Consider the following 18,318-nt stretch of genomic DNA (forward strand, 5'->3'; position numbering starts at 1 on the left):
GAGTGCAGTAGTGTAGAGTAGATTGTTTCAGAGTAGAGTGAAGTGGAGAGGTGTAGGGTAGAATGAAGTGACAGGGAGTAGTGGCTTAGAGTGCAGTGGCATAGAGTGAATTGGTGCAGAGTGGATTAGAGTGGCCTAGAATGGAGTGCTGTAAAGTGCAATGGCGAAGAGTGCAGAGGTGCATAGTAAAGTAGAGTGCATTTGCATAGAGTAGAGTGGTGCAGAGTAGAGAACAGAGTTGCATGGAGTAGAGTGGCGTAGAGCGCAGTGGTGCGCAGTAGAATAGAGTTGCATACAGTAGAATGGTGCAGTGGCATCGTGTGACGTGGCATTGAGTAAAGTGATGGAGAGCAGGCTGACAGAGTAGAGTGTCGATGAGTAGAGTGGTGTAGACAGCAGTGGCTTAGAGTGTAGTGCGGCAGAGTAGAACAAAGTGGCATATGGAGTAGTGACATATTGTACAACAGTGGTGTTGATTGCAGTGGTGCAGAGTAGGTTGGCTTAAAGTGCTTTGTTTTTGAGTAAAGTGAGGTAGAGTGCATTGACATAGAGTGCAATGGTTAGAGTAAAGTACAGTACTGCAGAGTGGTGCAGAGTGGAGTGGTGCAGTGCAGATTGCAGTAGCATAGAGTAAAGTGGAGTGGCGCAGAATAGGCTGTTTCAGAGTAGAATGAAGTGATGTAGATTGGAATGGTGCACAGTAGAGTGAAGTAGTGTAGGGTAAAATGCAGTAGCATGGAGTGCAGTTGCATAGATTGCAGTGGATTAGAGTAATTGGCATAGAGTGCACTGATGTAGAGTGAAGTGGTACATACTAGCGTATTGGAGTAGAGTGTGGCTTTGTAGAGTGGAGTGGCATAGAGTGGAGTGGCGAAGAGTGCAGTGACCCATTGAAGAGTAGAGTGGGGTACAGTGCATTGGCATAGAGTGATGCAAAGTAGAGCAGGGAGGTGTAGAGCAGAATGGTGCAGAGTAGAGTGCAGTGGCATGGAGTGGTGCAGAGTAGAGAGGGGTAAAGTGGAGTATGTACGGTGTGGTAGCGCACTGCCATTACAGACAACACATCTTCAGTTGAAATGGCCATTAGATTTGCACGGATGTACAGTTTTACTGATAAAAGTATACAGCACACAAACTATAATGCGTGGAAATGTTATCACCTAGTGTATTGATTTGTTTTGATGGTATTAAAATATTTGTTTCCACCACACTTCAGAATTACCCCCAGTAGCTAGCATTATTGTGACATAAATCCTCTCACCTTGAAGTCAGAGAAAGAAAATAAACACTAAGCACCCACGGAACACAGAGCATGACATTTGGCCTGTGTCTTTGAATGCACAGCAAATGTGACAAGATAAGAACACAATTTAAAATCCCTTTTACAGAAAGGGAGCACTGGGAAGGATACTATAAATGAGGTTTGGGCAAGGGAAGGAATGAACTTGAGCTGTACAATTCAAAACAAATAAAGCCAACAGAAAGAAAGAAAATGTGAGTTACAAACCAAAAAGCCAATTGTAAGCAACAGGTGGAATGCATTCCCAGGGAAGCTTTCCGAATGTCCCAAGATGTTTTAGGCTTCCACCTACAAATGGGTAAGACCACTGCAGATGTATGTTACAATTACCTCATCTAACCCTATATGTTTAGTAAAATAAATAAAGACAGAATTGACAAGTTAAAAAAGAATGAGAAGGCGTTCACACAAAATAATTTTCAAGGTCCACCCTCTGGACCTATCAAAATACCAGCATATGAACAATATCCATATTTTTCTATGTGAAAGATGGCAACCTTAAAAGAGTGAAGTTAGGGATACAGCAGGAAACCTGTAGAAGAAGAATGTGCAGCAAGTGCAGTGGCATCAAGGCTAGGGAGTTCAAGGGCTGACTACACCCAAATTATGGCTGTATTTTACTATCCAGTTGGGGGTAGTGTGCCCATTTTCCTTGTTTGCATTAGGGCCCATAAAGCGCCTGATAAGCTACTGGAGTGCTGACACACAGATGGGTAGAACAGGGAGAAATCTGAGATGGAGATGTGAGAGGTATGAATTCCGAGGAAGTGTGAGAAAGGAAGGGGCATAGCTGGAGAGAGTAGGAACAATGGAAAGAAGAGGTCAGAGCTGTCCGAGGAAAGGTAGGGCAAGAAATAGAAACAGAATGATGCAATTTGAAACAGTTAAGGGAAGAAAGAATAATGAGATAAAAACACATCAAATGAATGTTTATCGATAAGGGGATTAGCGAGGACATAAAATAGGGATAGAAGAGAGAAAGATATTGACGGAAGAGGATGAGAGGTAAGAAGCAATGAGATGAAGAAATTGAGATCTTAGTAGAAGATGGAGGGATGAGAAGTGGGCAAATGAGAGACAAAACAGGAGAAAGAGTGACAGGCATGTGAGGAAGGTAGAGGAGAAACAAAAGGACTGAAGGAGCAGAGGAACCAAGGAACAGTGCCATGGAAGAGCAAAGAAATAGGTAGAAATAGGCATGAATAGGAACAGGTGAAATGAAGAATGTACTACAATAAGTGGCGATTTAGGAGACAATCAGTCAATGCCAACTACTGGAACTGCAACACACACAGATAGAAACTATTTAAGGCAGGGACTTAAAAAAAAGCCCCAAATAGCTAATCTTAAAATTAATTAACTTAGTTTAATTTAAAAAAATATAAATTATTGTAATTTAATGTTGGAAAATAGATAAACAAAACATAATAAATAGTTTATTATATATGTTAACCCTTTTCAACATGTAAACATTAATATAACTATTTAAAAAAAATACATTTAGTTTATAAATAACCAAATATGTATTACTATATAATAAATATACAGCTTATACTTTGTGTAGGAAATTATTTTTATGTAAATCTGAAGAAAAATCGTTTTAACTTAATTTAATATATTAAAAATAATTAAACATTTAATAAAAAAAAAATGCTGGATGAATACTTGACCTGGCCACCACACCATCTATGAAACATTGTGTGCTGCATTTCTACACAAAATGTAGAGCATTGTTTTCTATGGTGTTCAGTTGAACCTCTCAGCTTGGGGATGCTCATTCCTCATGGCTGAGTCTGCCTGGAGGCAGAGGTCAGTTTGAAATATATGTTGTGTGGCAACACTCCTGTGCTGGCTCTGTGTAGGAGACAAAGGGCACGCTTCACGTTAACTGCCTACAATAGAATGCACTGCATTTGTTACGAGAATCTAATTGTTTGGAATAGTAGTTTGTGAAAACATAGAACAAGACTCAAAATTCTCAACTGCAAAAAATAAAGAACACACAAACATTAGCTACCTGCAAAAACTTGACCTGCTGATGATTCCAGATAGAAGCTGTTGTCCTTACAAATGCTTGAATTAAGCAATAGTATCCAAAGGGAAAGACACTCCAAGGTAGTTATTGAGTGGGCTGGAGTTAAAAGAGCAGGGGGCGAAGCCAAGGGTCCTAGCCCGCTTTGGTCAATAACTTGTTGAGAGTGCCCCCACATATTATTGCTGTTGTAAATCAGACTATTAACATTTGAGGTGAAATTAACTAAATTGTTTGATTGGTGATTTTTTTTCATAGTAACATTTAAGTGGAACAGTAAGCATATTGTTGGATTATTTTTAATGACAAGGCTTTTCTATTTTTGGCCTCTTGGAATGCATTATAGTGAATACCTGATCTTGAGGGTGGAGCATGAAAAGCTGATATTACATTTTAGTCACAGTATAACTTATTGTTGGTGAAATACTAATTTTAGGATTTGTGATTTCTAACATGATTCCACCCTGTGAAAAATGCCGATCCTGTGATAGGAATTGAAGAGACAAGTTTTCCTTCATGAGTTTTCTCATGAAAATAGTTGTTAGTAGTCCATAAGCTAAAATGAGTCCCATTTTGTAACAATTCAAAAATATAGTCCTTCTCCGGTGGAGAAAAGAAATCTGAGTAAAATGTAAAATTCAGATGGCAGTATCAGTCAACCAGTTGATTTCCCAGTGCTCTACAGCAGTTTCACTGCAGAATTCTAATGAGTGTCTAGAATGCTTGCATTTCATATTCATGACTATTATGAGGCATACTGGGAAGCAGCTGCACAGCAGCCATACTGGTGTACAACATGGTCAACACATTGCCAACACAATAGTTCTTGTATAGGCGAGACCTATTGGCTTTGCCAGTGCTTGTTCTTTTTACTTCTTCCACTTTCTTTGGTCAGTGTTTCCATCGACCCATGCTAATATACACTGGCTTCACATTCATTTATATTAATATTTAAATGTAAGGAAATTATAGAACATATGTAAAAAAAATACATATATATATATAATTTAATACTTTACAAACAATAACTTTCAAAAGGAATTAAAATATTGTATCATATGTGACATTGTAATTCTGAACAATGATGCAGTTGTTTTAAACAGTGAAAGCTGTGATGGTCTACACAATTTTCACAGACTGGGAACACAATCTATATATGAAACAAATACATGGAAAGAAATGTTTTTTAGGTATGCATTTATTTAGCAGCAGATGTAAGTTCCATTTTCATACACATATTCAGCTTCCTGCACAGGAAAGTGAATGATTCAAAAGCTATCCTTTACGGTAGCATGCCTGTTAGTACTGGCACATTCCGTGAGCCAGGTAAACATTCTAGTTCTTTTTTAAAACTGTGATCTTCACCGACAGCGGTAAGGAGGCGAAGGTGTAGTGATATGTGGATTGATACAGTAATGAGGCTTGTCTCAGATCCTAGCTATGAACCTCATGGGTAGATAATGACCATCTGAAAAACAATCAAAACACAAAATTTTTTTAATGTACAGCCATCTGATTTACAATGGAAGTCAGAACAGTAAATTAACCTTTTCCTACAATAGGTGGGGAAGTATATTTGGCTGGGTATGGGGCTTTTTAAAAGGTTAAAAATTGTGTAGGTTGATATTTTTGAAGTCTTTGCTCTTATAGTCTACTTTTCAAATTATTATTTCCAGAGGCTATATTGTTGACGGGGTAACTCACATAGACATTTCGGAGTATATGTAGTAGTACTATTTCACATGCTCATAAATGTAATTCTCAAATGTATGGATGTAGCTCTGTGCCTGTGCCAGTGCTATCGCTTATGCACAGAGTTCTCAATTGAGAGTGCAAACAACTATGAACCTGTAGTTCAGTATTATAGCTGCTTATGTGGGTGTTGCAAGGGGGATCGCCTGGAGGATAGGGAGAATCTACTAAAAGTGGGGGCAGGGAAATTAGAGATGGTAACATTGAGGGACCTATAAATGAAAAAACACACATATAAAAAGGTAAGTTATATGCAGTTCACCAAAGTTATACCCACATCTATTCCAGTGCTATTTCTACCTTAATAAGCTCAAATCTACTTCATTCACTCCTTTGCGTAAGTCATACACCACAGATTGTGTATGCACAGGTACTGCAAGGAGATCATGCTCAAACCAATGGAGGCAAGGAATAGCATTCCTACCACTAAGACTTACACCAAAAAAGGAACAAATTATAGTCACACAACTTAAGATATTGCAGCTACCCCCAAAAAGCTCATTGTAAAAATATTAAAGAATAAAAGAAATAAAATAATTTTAAAACTGACATATAAATCGGTGACACATTTAAATATCACATTGTTTAAATGTAAATATAACAGATGCACATACTTAGAAAATTATAACTATATAAATTGGTAATAATATAAAAGCTTGACGGATTTAACATCCAACACTACTCTGCACATGCTTAACGACACATTACAGCACATTGCATGCCTAAAAAACACACACACAAGAGACAGCAACCAAAAATCTATGTGTGTATGCATGTTGTGTGCTGAGGAATAATGTAATATCCCGGAATGTAAGGGGAGCAGTAACACACACACAATGAAACACAACACAACTACACCAGATGGTTGGCTCCATGACATATCGCAGTACAAGGGAAAGGTGGCATAGCCTGTTGTGAGGTTATTTTAGCATTTTACCTAGGCCCATTGTTTAGCTCTGGTCCTGAGGCCTGTGCCCTTTTACCCTGTTACATTTTACTTTTATTCCCTTTATTATTTTAGCAATGCTTCATTTTAGTGGAGATTTATTTTATTCCTTTTATCAGCTGTTCTTCCTTACAGAAACTATTATTTTATTCTTTGCATAACATTTTCATCTTGTGCTGAACCAAAGTCTATCCACAATGATTACTAGGTATTGCCAGTCCAAGGGGAACACTGTCTACCTTACACAGAAAATACATATTTTAACAGCAGGGCAAGTTCATAGAATAACAGATATGTTATTATGAAACATCACACTTCCCACAACATTTTAGAGGGGACGCTGCAGCCAGTTTGCCATCCTGTGATGCAATTGGAGAAGTGTGGCTCAATGGTTAGAGCGGCAGACCCTGATGCAAAAATCTGGCCCGGGGCCAGGGTTCAATTCCCACCTCGGTGGGTCTTGCGCTCAATTTCCTCGGACCTGATAATTCTCACATCGGTGCCTAATCTAATTCATGGGTCCTGCTCTGTAACTCTGGGCAATAGCTTGCTTAATCTCCACAACAGCCCCAACAGTGCTGGGATGCCTGACTTCACCTTGGAGGTTGCCCAGGAGGGGGCACCTCACAGGGAAAAGCCAGGAGTGGTTCCACAGTGGTATGCGTACAGCGCCTTGAGACCCTAACGGGTGAGTAGAGCGCTATACAAGTACGACGTTTACGTTGTCGCAGTTTCTGCCAAATCCTTTTGGTTCCTCTTCATCTACGCGGGAGGACTCCCACCAGACTAACAGACCTCTTCTAACCTCAGCGCAGCCATAGGGATTGAGTTTCTTTCCTGGGACCAAAAGGGTGGATCAGGGCTAACACTGCTACTCGCTATCACGTAGTGACTCAGTAGTGTAGGCAGGAATACCAGGCGCACTAATATGACAACATGGTAGGACTTTTCTTGTTTTTTACTCTTTTGATTACCGCTGTCATAACATTGTGTTTCCTTATCCTTATAATCGCCATTCATGCCCTCCTACGTAGAACACAGTTGCTTCAATAAAACATATTGAACCAAAACCATGCTTCTTTTCCGTCCTCGCATGTGTGAGACTTGTATGTCTGAGAGAAAGTGATGGGATCCGCTCCAGCACAACTCTCCTGAGGGGTCTGAGTGTCTACACTCTGGTATTTGTGAGGGGCTGCTAGATAACCGGAAGAGATTAGGCAGATAGCTGTCACACGGCATGGGTTTAGACTCAGTCCCCCGCCCTTGATGGTGCTGCCGCCCAGAATTCAGCAGCCTCATTACCAAAGTGAGTCTGGGACATGGCGTCACCAACATTGGTTAGGCACATGACTTTGCGGCCCACCCAAGTATCTCTGTCTCATTCGTGCAAAAGACACCCTAATTACACGGGGACATCCGTGGTATTAGGAAATATCCTCCACAGCTAGATAGGTAGTACCTATTTGATGCTGTAGGTTGTTTAAGCTTGAACCTTTAAAACAATTCCCCAATTGGTGCTCCTATCTCTGAACAATTTAATTCCAATTTTAAAATAGTCGCCCAAAATAAGGTCGTATTTGCAGCAAACATGAGACTCCCCCTCACAACACACTTAAGAAACAACAGCCTCACAGATGAGGGAGAAGAAATTACATTTATCGTTAAGGCACAAGCAGCATATAGAACAGAAACTTTTTATTCTTGGATCACTTTTCCAGCAGCAGATGGGAACAGACACACATTTCAGCATTGCACTCTAGCAAATGCACCAGCAAAATTTCGACCATACGGGTATTTAGAAATACCATTATTTGTATGAAGAACACCAAAATTGGCTTGATGGCACCCTACCCCATGTTCTGCAGAATGTTAGACTAGGTTCATTAAGTAATGACGGACCTACATGGCTAGAATTAGCCACCTATACATCGCACTCCAATGCAGGTGCAATGCCTGTTGTGGAAGTAGGCTGCCTGCACACTAATTTAGTAGAAAAATATAGATGCTTAATGCAATTTGTAATACAGAATTTAAATACTGCCCCAGCAAGGGCTGCTCTGGTGCAACCACATGTGGCCACCGCAGGTTAAATCCTGCTACTGTGCATTAAATTATGGGTAAAATACCCACCAAAGGCAAACAGATTCCGTTTTGGTAAGCACAAAAAATTAGCGCCTTGGAAGCAGTGTTTTCCCCACAGGGGATCCCAAGACAACCACAGAATTCTCACACTGTTCTTGCCATTTAGGATGGTTCCCTCAGTTGATAACTGTGCCACTTGGTGTGCAGTGTTTGTTGCACTCTACACTACCGCACAGGGTACACTGACAGTTGCAAATCTTCCAGAATCTTCCAGAAGTGTTAAAACAAATTCAGAATGAATGGCCTGGCCCTAGTCTTGGGAATGCAATTAATGGGCAACTTTGCCACTGTATCCTCGATAATATTAAGTCACCTTAAAGGTGAAGCAGTAGTATTGTCAGTACGCCAAAGGCTCGGGGATGCTCCTGTAAAGGATCCGGAGAGCAAGCTGCCGAAGATTATCGCTGAAACCTAATCAAGTATAGTTTGGGATAATCTGAGGGCCAGATGAAGTAAACTACAACTGTAAGGTAAATCCCAATAAGGGTTCTGCCAAGCAAGTAGCAGAGGGTTCTAAAAAAATGCTGGGACAAACAAAAACAAAATAAAGATAATACAAAATAGAGAGGAGAATCTCCGTGACCGGAAACGTCTGAGAAACGCTACAATTTGAGAAACGGAGATAGTTCAGAAACTCCTAATAGATACCAAAATATTGATACACACCAATCACGTTCCTTTCAGGACTCCCCGGATAAACGCAGTGAGAGAGACAGGGATTGCGAACAATGAAATTAGTATGTGAAACCAAGAAAAGACTCACAACGCTCATCTGAACCTTCCATAAAAAAGGAAGAGAAACCTCATCAACAGAAAGCACAATAAAAAAAAAGTGCCAACAATTTTGGCTAGAAATGTCACACATAATGAGAACTTTACTGAAGAACAGGAAGTGGGCACTGTCTGTGCTAGACAGCATGGCAGAGTTCACAATAGTTTGCTAGAGTGTTAAAGAGGTTCTGGATGTGACAGCAACTAACGACTATGGAGACAAAGAGCGCACAACTAAAGTTATATTCTGGGAAAAAACAAACATTGTTTTATGACATCCTATTGGTCGAAAAAGATTGGCCACCAGAATTTGTCCATAATCTCCCACTAGGGGAAGATGCCATTATGCCATATTTCTCAGTCCTTGTTCTTGAAGGATTAAGAGAAGTTTACGCTAGAGATTGGGCACTGGCACAAGCCACAGTGCTGTATTGCAACCATGTAGGTTGGGATAAAAACTCCCCCACCACATAATACCTATTAGGTCGACACCACTTCCACAACCTCAATATCCCATTAAACATGAAGCTAAAACACCAGTGAGGGAAATACTCACACAAATTGAATACCAGGGTGTAATATAACCCTGCATATCACCAATGAACAACCCTTTGTTCACCGTGGCTAAGCCAGACCATTCATATAGAATAGTTTTAGACTACAGACACTTAAACAGTCACACACACACATTTGCTGTACAAAATTCACACAGCACAGAACTTATCAACAATTTAGTGCGCACAAAATAGAAAACAACCTTGGATATTTCCATCTGCCAAAATATAGCACCTGAAGTAGGGATCTGACTGACTTCGGCGCATTAGGCTCGTAGAGGAAATTTTCTCGACTCCCACAAGGCTGTAAGAACAGCCCTGGACTGTTCTCAGCACGTGTAGCATCCATACTACACAACATCGACCCTGAGGTTTTGTACTATGTAGGTGACATATATCTGACGGTTACACACCTAAGGCTGGTGGACTGCACTGTGGTGGGTTTCACTGAAATAGGCTACAAATTTAATCTCAAGAAAACAAAAATTGCCTTTCTTAGTGTCCTGTTTTTGGGGTACAAATAATCAGATGAAGGAAAGAGCCTAGTGCTCCACTTTCTAGTAAAGTGTGTGCAGTTCCAACCACCAGACACCATCAAAGAGCTACATTCATTATTGTTTTTTTTTTTACTTTGTCAGAATTTACATTTCAGGTTATGCACAATGCATAAAACCACTTTATGGTCTGATACGTCCAGACTTTTCTAGCAAGTACTGGACAGTTGAACACACGCGCATTCTGAGGGCATTGCAAAAGGACATGCTTGATGCAAAACACTCATGTGACAACAAAACAAGGTTGGTCATTAGAGTAATTGCTAGTGCCATTGGGTTCACCTATGTAAAATTCAATGAAGGCAACACTGTCTCCATAGCATACAAATCACATTTGTACTCCACAGCTAAACAACACTTTCCTCCCACTGAAAAAATGCTGTCTGCTGTTCAGATGGCTGTCATTAAAGAGACACCTCTGGCCGAGGTGAAACGCATTTCTGTTTTAACCCCTATACCAGACTTAGAGGCTGTTACAAAAGCGAGTGTTACAAATGCAAAAGCATTACACCCACTTTGGATCCAATGGGCAATGTCTTTGATGGCCACTGATGTTGATTATGTTTTTGATCCAAATCTTTAGACACAAGAGTTCCTTCAATATGAAATTGAATACCCAACACCTACAAACATTTTACCTATTGAGCAATACGAAATGATAATATACACTGATGGTTCAGCGCAGCCAGCACTAGACACAAAACATAAATACTCTGCTGTTTCGTGGCAGTGAGTGGATTGATGAGGGATGACAAGTTCCACCCTCAGAACACAAACACGCGGGCTTTAAGGTACTGCACTGCAAAATTGGCAGAGCTTAAGGCTCTGTTATTGGCATTGAAACATATGGATCCTGATCTTCTCACACTAATTGTCTGTGATTCCTACTATCTTGTGCAGTCCTTCAATGAACATCTGCATTACTGGCGCCAGATTGGATTCAGAGATTCAAAAGGGAATACCATCAAACACAAACTTCTGTGGGGGAAAGAAATGGAACTAAAAGAGATGCTACCAAATACTCATGTAGTACATACAAAGGGCCATAAACGTGTAGAAATACAGGTTGCAATAAACACCTTGGCTGATGAGGCAGCCAAGCCAAAAGTTGCTACGTCTTCTGTTGCTGTGATCACTTGTTCTAGGACGAGGTTGGATGATGAAAGATACGGCTGACAGCAAGCCCCGCCAAAGGCATATCCCGCCAAATATTCCTACCATCTAGGCACCCAAAATGTTGCATTTACAGCCATACCAGGGGTGGGTGATCCCCAACCAAGACCAAAGATTAGATCTAATAAAGGCAACATTGAAGGGGTTGCCTCTGTCCATGCAGGTGTGGCAGATACTATTAAATTATTGCAAAAATGCTATTGGTGGGAAGGTCTATCCAAACAGTATGTCCTTTGTTGTGACATCTGTTTACAAATAAAAGATTCAATCATCAAACACCCACTGAAGACACCCTTCCTAATTTCCAACAAGCCGTTGCAATGTGTGTACCTGGACCATTGTGGCCTACTAACGCCTAATGGTGCATACAAATACATTCTAGTCACTGTTAACTCTTGCTCCAGATTTCTGTGGGTATGGCCACAACGATCGGCTGATGCTTGAACTGTAATTAAAGATGTGCATTTCTTTATTGGGACATATGCAGTTGCAGCTTTCAATTCAGACCTGGTCCTACCTTTGCCCCCAGGGCATTAACGGACACCATGGCTACAATGGGGGTCCAGCTACATTTCTCGTCCCCATATCATCCCAAAGGAAACACTTTTGTGGAGCGGAAGAACCAAGACTTGAAGCAATCCCAAACAGCTAGAGTTAGGTTCACGTCGTAGTTGGCTTAACTACCAGTTTGGAGTCCAGAGAGCACTTAATAATCTGCCCAAAAGGTCCTTGGGAGGGCACACCCCATGTGAGGTTCTATTCGACACACCTATGTATGTCCCAGATCTTTGTGGCTCTTGCGGAGTGGCGGTGGACACACCTTTTGACATAAATGAACGTGTCACTGTCTTGCAGGAGTTACAACAGTTCTGTGATGACAACGTATCTGCATGTGTGGCCACATTGAGAATGAGGGATACACCAACACCAACAGGCTGGATTCCAAAAATTGGGGATTTAGCGTGTGAACCGATTGCTCAGAAAAGGAATTTGGCCCTGCATATTGTGCTCCGGTTCCAGTCCAGGGAATACACAGTACCAGAACTTTTATTTTACCACCGCTGCCTGGTTCCAAAGGAAAACTTTTGTTTCAATTGACAATGCCAAGGTACACCATGTGGCAGTCCTACACAGTAGACCTTGAGGAATCCTGAGCACTTCCCACACCCCTCTCACTGCCATTCAGGATGGGCCGCTTCAAAGTTTGACCATCACTGATGAAACTTCCCCAAGCATGGGGCGGGTAGAAAATGAGCTTTCATTAGTACCTGTCACTACATCTGTGACAAGAAATGTCCAAAGTTCTGAGCTACTATACTCAAATTGAACACAAACAGATGGGATTGTTTACTATGAACAACCAAGCGAAACTTATGCCAGTTCTCCTCCTCCTATGTTGGCTCTAGTGTTTCCACAAACTGCTTCTAGTTATTTTGCCGATATCAACAATTCTTTTTCTGATTCTTCTTCATCGTCAGCTGCGCCTGCAACAAGCGCACGTAAGCCATTTCATTGGCTCAAAACTAACTATCTAAGTTGTCTATGGAATTATCTATGGACTCTGTTAACCATGCTTGCCTTTCTCCTTTGGATTGATTTGATCATTGTTTTCTTTCTGCTGATACATGGTCACTATCTTCCTGAACGCTGAGGTGTTGAAATGGTGGATCAGGTTTTGAAGCCTCACTTATCCTCACATGAGGTCTGCAGAGACTTGTCTGTACTAAACATTTCAGTTATACCAATTCCAGATGGAATTGTTTGTAATAAATTATCATTTGTTATACATACGGACCAACGGAAATGATTCAGATTCCATGTATATTCAAAGTTTCTATGAATTATATAATAACACCTATGGTGGTTTCTGTTGATTGGGATGTGAAAGCAGTTGATTCTGTGTTTTCTGAGCTTGAATAGTACACTGTGTTACAAAGTGAGGATGTTTACCAAGCAACAGCAAATTATGAGGAAATGTTCTGTTACTATCACTACGTACATCACTTGAAACATAAAGCCAGCACCCCGAGAACTGTATATTATTATACACAATGGGAACATTGCCCAACTCCACTAGTGGGGAGTTCTAAAACATATGTAGAAAAGTTTGCATACTTTTCTGGGCATGATATCACAAATGCTGAGTCTTATTATTTTAAATTGCCCCCTAAGAAATTGCAAAATGTTCTGCTAACTGACACAAAATTAATTCATTCTGACTTCTTTGTTTCCCAGTTAGCTTTTGAAGGCTATGAATATTGGTTGAAGTTGATTGATTGAAGGAGTGTGTGGGGAACTAGAAATCGTCAAATACAGGAAAGAGAAGCTTTGTAGAGCATGTTTGATTCTGTTGCAAATTATATTTCTAAATGAAACTGTACAACAAACAAGTTGTTTAGGCTTAGCAACAATTAAAGAATTGAAAACACCCAGTAACTCACCAGCTAAATTTGACAAATGGCAAAAAAATGTAAAAGTCACTGAGGAATAGCTCGATGGATGGGTCTGGAATGGGACTTTTAACTTGACATTTTCTGGTCCAAATGGGTGGGTATTGTGGCTTATAGACACAAATGGTTGTTATGCGCGTTTTGCGAACTCCACAGGGGTTTTAGAGTGAGCTGACCTGACCCTTGTTACATATCATTACATAAGTCTGAAATTGACACCACATATAGCGTGGGCAAACTATGTCAACAATGGTTGGAATCTTCCACATTAATTGCTGTAAAAAAAACACCTTAGTCTCCTGTCAGCCAACACAGACTTACAAGATTTCCTATTAGGTCCAAGAAAACCATGCAATAAGTGCTTCTTGTATGTGATTTACAACAACATTTTGGAACTTTAACAGAAAGACGCTGCCGCCTGGTTGAGGCAGATAGATAAGGAAAATATGCAGGAAGCTTTGGCCATTGTAGATATTGGAATAAATACCCTGTCCAACCGCATACACACACTTAATAACATCCTTTCATATGCAATTGACATCATACAGAAAACATGCCATTTTTACAACATGGACCGAGTCAGCTCAGGTCTATTATGCAGTTAGGTTGGGCGTTACAAGTCCTGAAGAGTAGTCGCGTGCCCTGGCAACTTGTCAATACCAAAGAAATATTTGCTGCATTTAATTTGACCAGACGGCAACAAATAATGGCTAAGAAAGAAGCAACATATACTTTATTAAATATTGAAAAGTTAGAGAAGTAGCCTTTTACTGTAGCGTAAATACCATCTGCAGTGTGGTACATACACAGGGTTATTAATCTGCCTATTTCAACACTTCAATTCACCTTGTGTTTGAAGCACATTCCTGTCGGCAGATTTGAAAAATTATGAGATAGTTACATCCATGAGATGTTCGAGCTGCCCTTCACATACAAATGTTTCAATGGCATAAGGGAGGCCTTACTAAGCGGTAGCGAACACGAGACTTCAGTGAGCCATTCAATGATTTGTAAACAGCTGTCCTTGCCTGGAGTAAGTAATGCTCCTGGGGCAAATTTAGCCTTTTATCTGAAGGGTGTTCCTGTCCCTTTGATTCGTCCGGCCTTCCAGGTGCTCTCAAATGAGAGTTACGTGATGCTGAATGAAATAAGCTGTTATGGTATGCGAGCCAGAAATTGCCTATGTCGTTTCGGTCTCCCAAATTATTGCATGTTGCGGAAATGTGCTTTTTCCCCCCATGGGAGAGATAAAAGTAGCAGAAATGTGGCCTCATATTACAATGGGGAGGGTGTTGTGAGGTTATTTTAGCATTTGACATGAGCACATTGTTTATCTGTGGTCCTGAGGCCAGTGCCCTTTTACTCAGTTACATTTCACTTTTATTCCCATTATTATTTTAACGAAGCTTTATTTTAGTGGAGATGTTTTTTATTCCTTTTAGCAGTTGTCCTTCCTTACAGAAACTGTTATTCATTTCTTTGCACAACATTTTCATCTTATGCTCAACCCAGTGCTACCCACGATGATTACCAGGTATTGTCGGTCCAATGAGAACACGGTCTACCTTACATGGAAAATAGTATTTTCATTTCAGGGCAAGGTCTTAGAATAACAGATATTTTATTACAAAACATCACACTGCCCACAATATCTTAGAGGGGACGTTCCAGCAAGTTTGCCATCCTGTGATTCAAGTTGTCACCGTTTCTGACGAAACCTTTTGGTTTCTCTTCACCTACATGGGAGGACTCCTGGCAGACTAACAGACCTCTTCTAACCTCAGTCCAGGTATGGAGATTGGGTTTCTTTCTCAAGATCAGAAGGGCGGATTTGGGATAATACTGCTACTCGCTCTCATGTAGGAATTAAGTAGTGTCAGTAGGAATACCAGGCACACTAATATAAGATGGTGGGACTTTTCTTGTGTTTCATTCTTGCGATTACCACTGTCAAAACATTGTGTTTCATTATCCTTATAATCGCCATTTATGCCCGCCAACGTATTAACACAGTTGCTTCAATAAAACCTATTAAACCAAAACCCTGCTTCTGTTTTGTCCTTGCATGTGAGACTCGTTTGTCTGAAAGGGATGGAATCCGCTCCACCTTGACTCACCTGAGGAGTGTAAGTGTCATGCAGTAGGCTGCCACAGATCACTTCTACCCTCTGATACTTGTGAGGTGCTGCTAGCTAGCCAGAAAGATTAGACTCAGTCCCCCATGCTCGTTGGTGCTGCCACCCAAAATCCAGCAGTCTAGTTACCAAAGCAAGAGTCTACGACAAACCCAGTTTGTTGGCTCTGGTTATGTGCTACCAGTGGTAATGTTTGTCAGCTGTGCATTATTTTCGTGAGGTGAGTCCTGTTTTCCTATTCTTTTTAATTTGTGGTTCTACATAATGTAGGGTGGCATCTCCACCTACTTTATGTTGAACTGCATTTGCCTGTTTTTGTCTAAATAGTAGTAAAATACTGGCAATAAGTTTAAGGTCATGTATTGAGTTGTATGTCTCCCATCCTGTCATATAAGATGCAAGCAGGTGGAGACAGATTTGCCTACTACTGGTCATAAACCAGAGGGCAAAGCAGCTGAAATGCATTTACCTACTTGCCCCAAGTTCACTATGCTTAGATTTAAGTTTGTGAACTAGACCCAAAGTTTTTAATCCGATATAAATATGATGGAATTATGTGATCTCTGTTTCACTGCTGTGATAAGTAGAAACCTCTTCAGACACAACTTGGGGTGAGAGCTAATTCTCCATGCTCATTTTCATCCTTGGCCTTGATATCACTCCTTATCTCACGCCTCCATTTTATTTAGAAGGTTCCTTAACTCTATCACTCTCAGGAGGGCCTGACTCCAGGACATCTGAAGAAGGCCAAGCTTATGTTTTTCTACTGCCGCTATCCCAGCTCCTCCACCTTGAAGACGTATTTCAATGATGTCAAGGTAAGCAAGCAATGCCAGCCTAGAGAAGCTGGCACCATACAGCATTTTCAAGTGCATGGGCAGGAGGGGAGGGGTGGGTTGCATTGCCTCATTATGAGGAAATATTTCAGACACAAAGTATCATACTGGGAGGTGGGACAAAGTGTTTTTTCTGTTGCTGTTAAGTAGCTGCATTGTGTTGGGGGGCGTCTGTCAATGAAGTGTTCCTTTAATGTCTCTTAGGAGGGTATTTTTTTCATAGTCAATGTTTATGAATTGGGTAGTATCTCTCTTGCACACATACATACAAACACATACACAGGTTCAAAGCATTAAAGCTAGGTCTTCATACATTGCTCTGTCACTTTTGCTCCGTGTCATTGTCCATCTTCCTTGTCGATGGATTAATATCTCTAAGGTGAACATTTTCTCACCCTCCCTCTTTAACTGTATCAATAGGTAAGTGTCTCTACGTTAACTATTTTCTGCCACTGCCCGTCACTTTAGTATCTATATCTAGCTATCATTTCTTGTTCTTTTGGGTTAATGTCTCCAAGTGTGTCGTTATATCGTTCTCCTTTCTTTAATGTATGTGTAGGTGCTGTCTCTCTTTGGGTTAATGTCTCTAAGTTGGGTATTTTTATCACTTTACCTCGCTCATTGTTTTAATGATTTTGCTCTTATTTTTATCTTTTATTTATAATTAGTGTACCCTATTCTTCAAGTTGTTGTTTCCCTCAGTCTCTGGATTGTTTTCTCTGGTTTGGGTATTCCTTCCCCTCGCTCCCTCTCTCTCTCAACTTAAATATCTAAAGTCGACAAGCCGGACAAGCTTGAAAATCAAATCTGGAGTCACCGCTGAGTCACTGGTTTAAATTGGACTCCAAGAGCCAAAGCACTAGCCAAATCAGTGGCCACCTCACTTTATACATATGGACAGGAGACATTCAAAAAGTGTTTATTTATTAATTGATTTTAATACAGCCTTGCACATGTTACATCTGAAGATTACGAAGGGTTGAAGGAGGGGCATTGAATGGGAAGAGAGGAAGGAGGAAGTAACGTTGAGTAGGGAAAATCAGCTACTGAGGGCTGAAAGGTCTGAAGAGATGAGTGAAGCTATGGTCTTCAGGTTTCGTTAGGATCCACTGTTTTCTTCCGGGGATGCCGCAGATGGGGGCTCATGGGAAATCCCAATAGATAGAACTTAAACTGCATAAAGTGTTGTTACTGTTTGCGATCTGTAAATGCAACATTGGCGCCAATGGCCGTGTGAGCTAGACAGATTGCCCTGGGTTGGGGAATATTGCTTGTAAAGATTTACCTGAATCTTCTCTTTAAAGGTTGGCTGTGGAGGCCAGGAGAAAGCCCATATATTGGGTGTTGGTATAACCAAGCCTGAAGAAGTATGCCTCAATGAGTAAGGCACCATGATTGAAGTGAAAGGAGAACAGTGTGAGCTTGGTATGGGTGATTACAGGTTCTGAAAGCAAAGTATTCCGAGAACCAAACAAAAACAAGTAAACAGGAGTGTTTCTCTATTGTACTTTGTTATAAAACCTTATTTACTTTTTTAAATTATTTTAGAATGCCTTACTCCCATTCGCCAGAAAAATCCTGGCTTGGCTCTGCCTCTTTCTACACAAAACTTCCAGAGCAAGCAAGCCTTTGGCCCTAATAAAAGTCACTACATTATTGATTTGTCAAAAAAG

At 40.7% G+C, this 18,318-nt stretch overlaps 2 protein-coding genes across 3 annotated transcripts in view; both read left to right on the forward strand.

The window, feature by feature from the left end:
- LOC138259662 (prospero homeobox protein 1-like) overlaps nt 1-11,227 on the forward strand; it is a 43,343-nt gene extending 32,116 nt beyond the window's left edge. The window contains exon 3 of the mRNA XM_069207530.1: nt 10,952-11,227. Coding sequence (XP_069063631.1) covers nt 10,952-11,227 — 276 coding nt within the window. The remainder of the gene's footprint in view (nt 1-10,951) is intronic.
- Nucleotides 1-18,318, forward strand: part of LOC138259390 (prospero homeobox protein 1-like) — a 65,578-nt gene that overhangs the window by 40,935 nt on the left and 6,325 nt on the right. The window contains exon 2 of one of the 2 annotated variants that reach the window (XM_069207101.1): nt 16,502-16,627. In XM_069207101.1, the coding sequence (XP_069063202.1) occupies nt 16,565-16,627 (63 nt within the window). In that variant the 5' untranslated portion in view covers nt 16,502-16,564. The remainder of the gene's footprint in view (nt 1-16,501; nt 16,628-18,318) is intronic. The other variant, XM_069207102.1, reaches the window with a different exon arrangement.

This window comes from Pleurodeles waltl, chromosome 9 (assembly GCF_031143425.1).
Source record: "Pleurodeles waltl isolate 20211129_DDA chromosome 9, aPleWal1.hap1.20221129, whole genome shotgun sequence".
Classification (NCBI taxonomy): Eukaryota; Metazoa; Chordata; class Amphibia; order Caudata; family Salamandridae; genus Pleurodeles; species Pleurodeles waltl.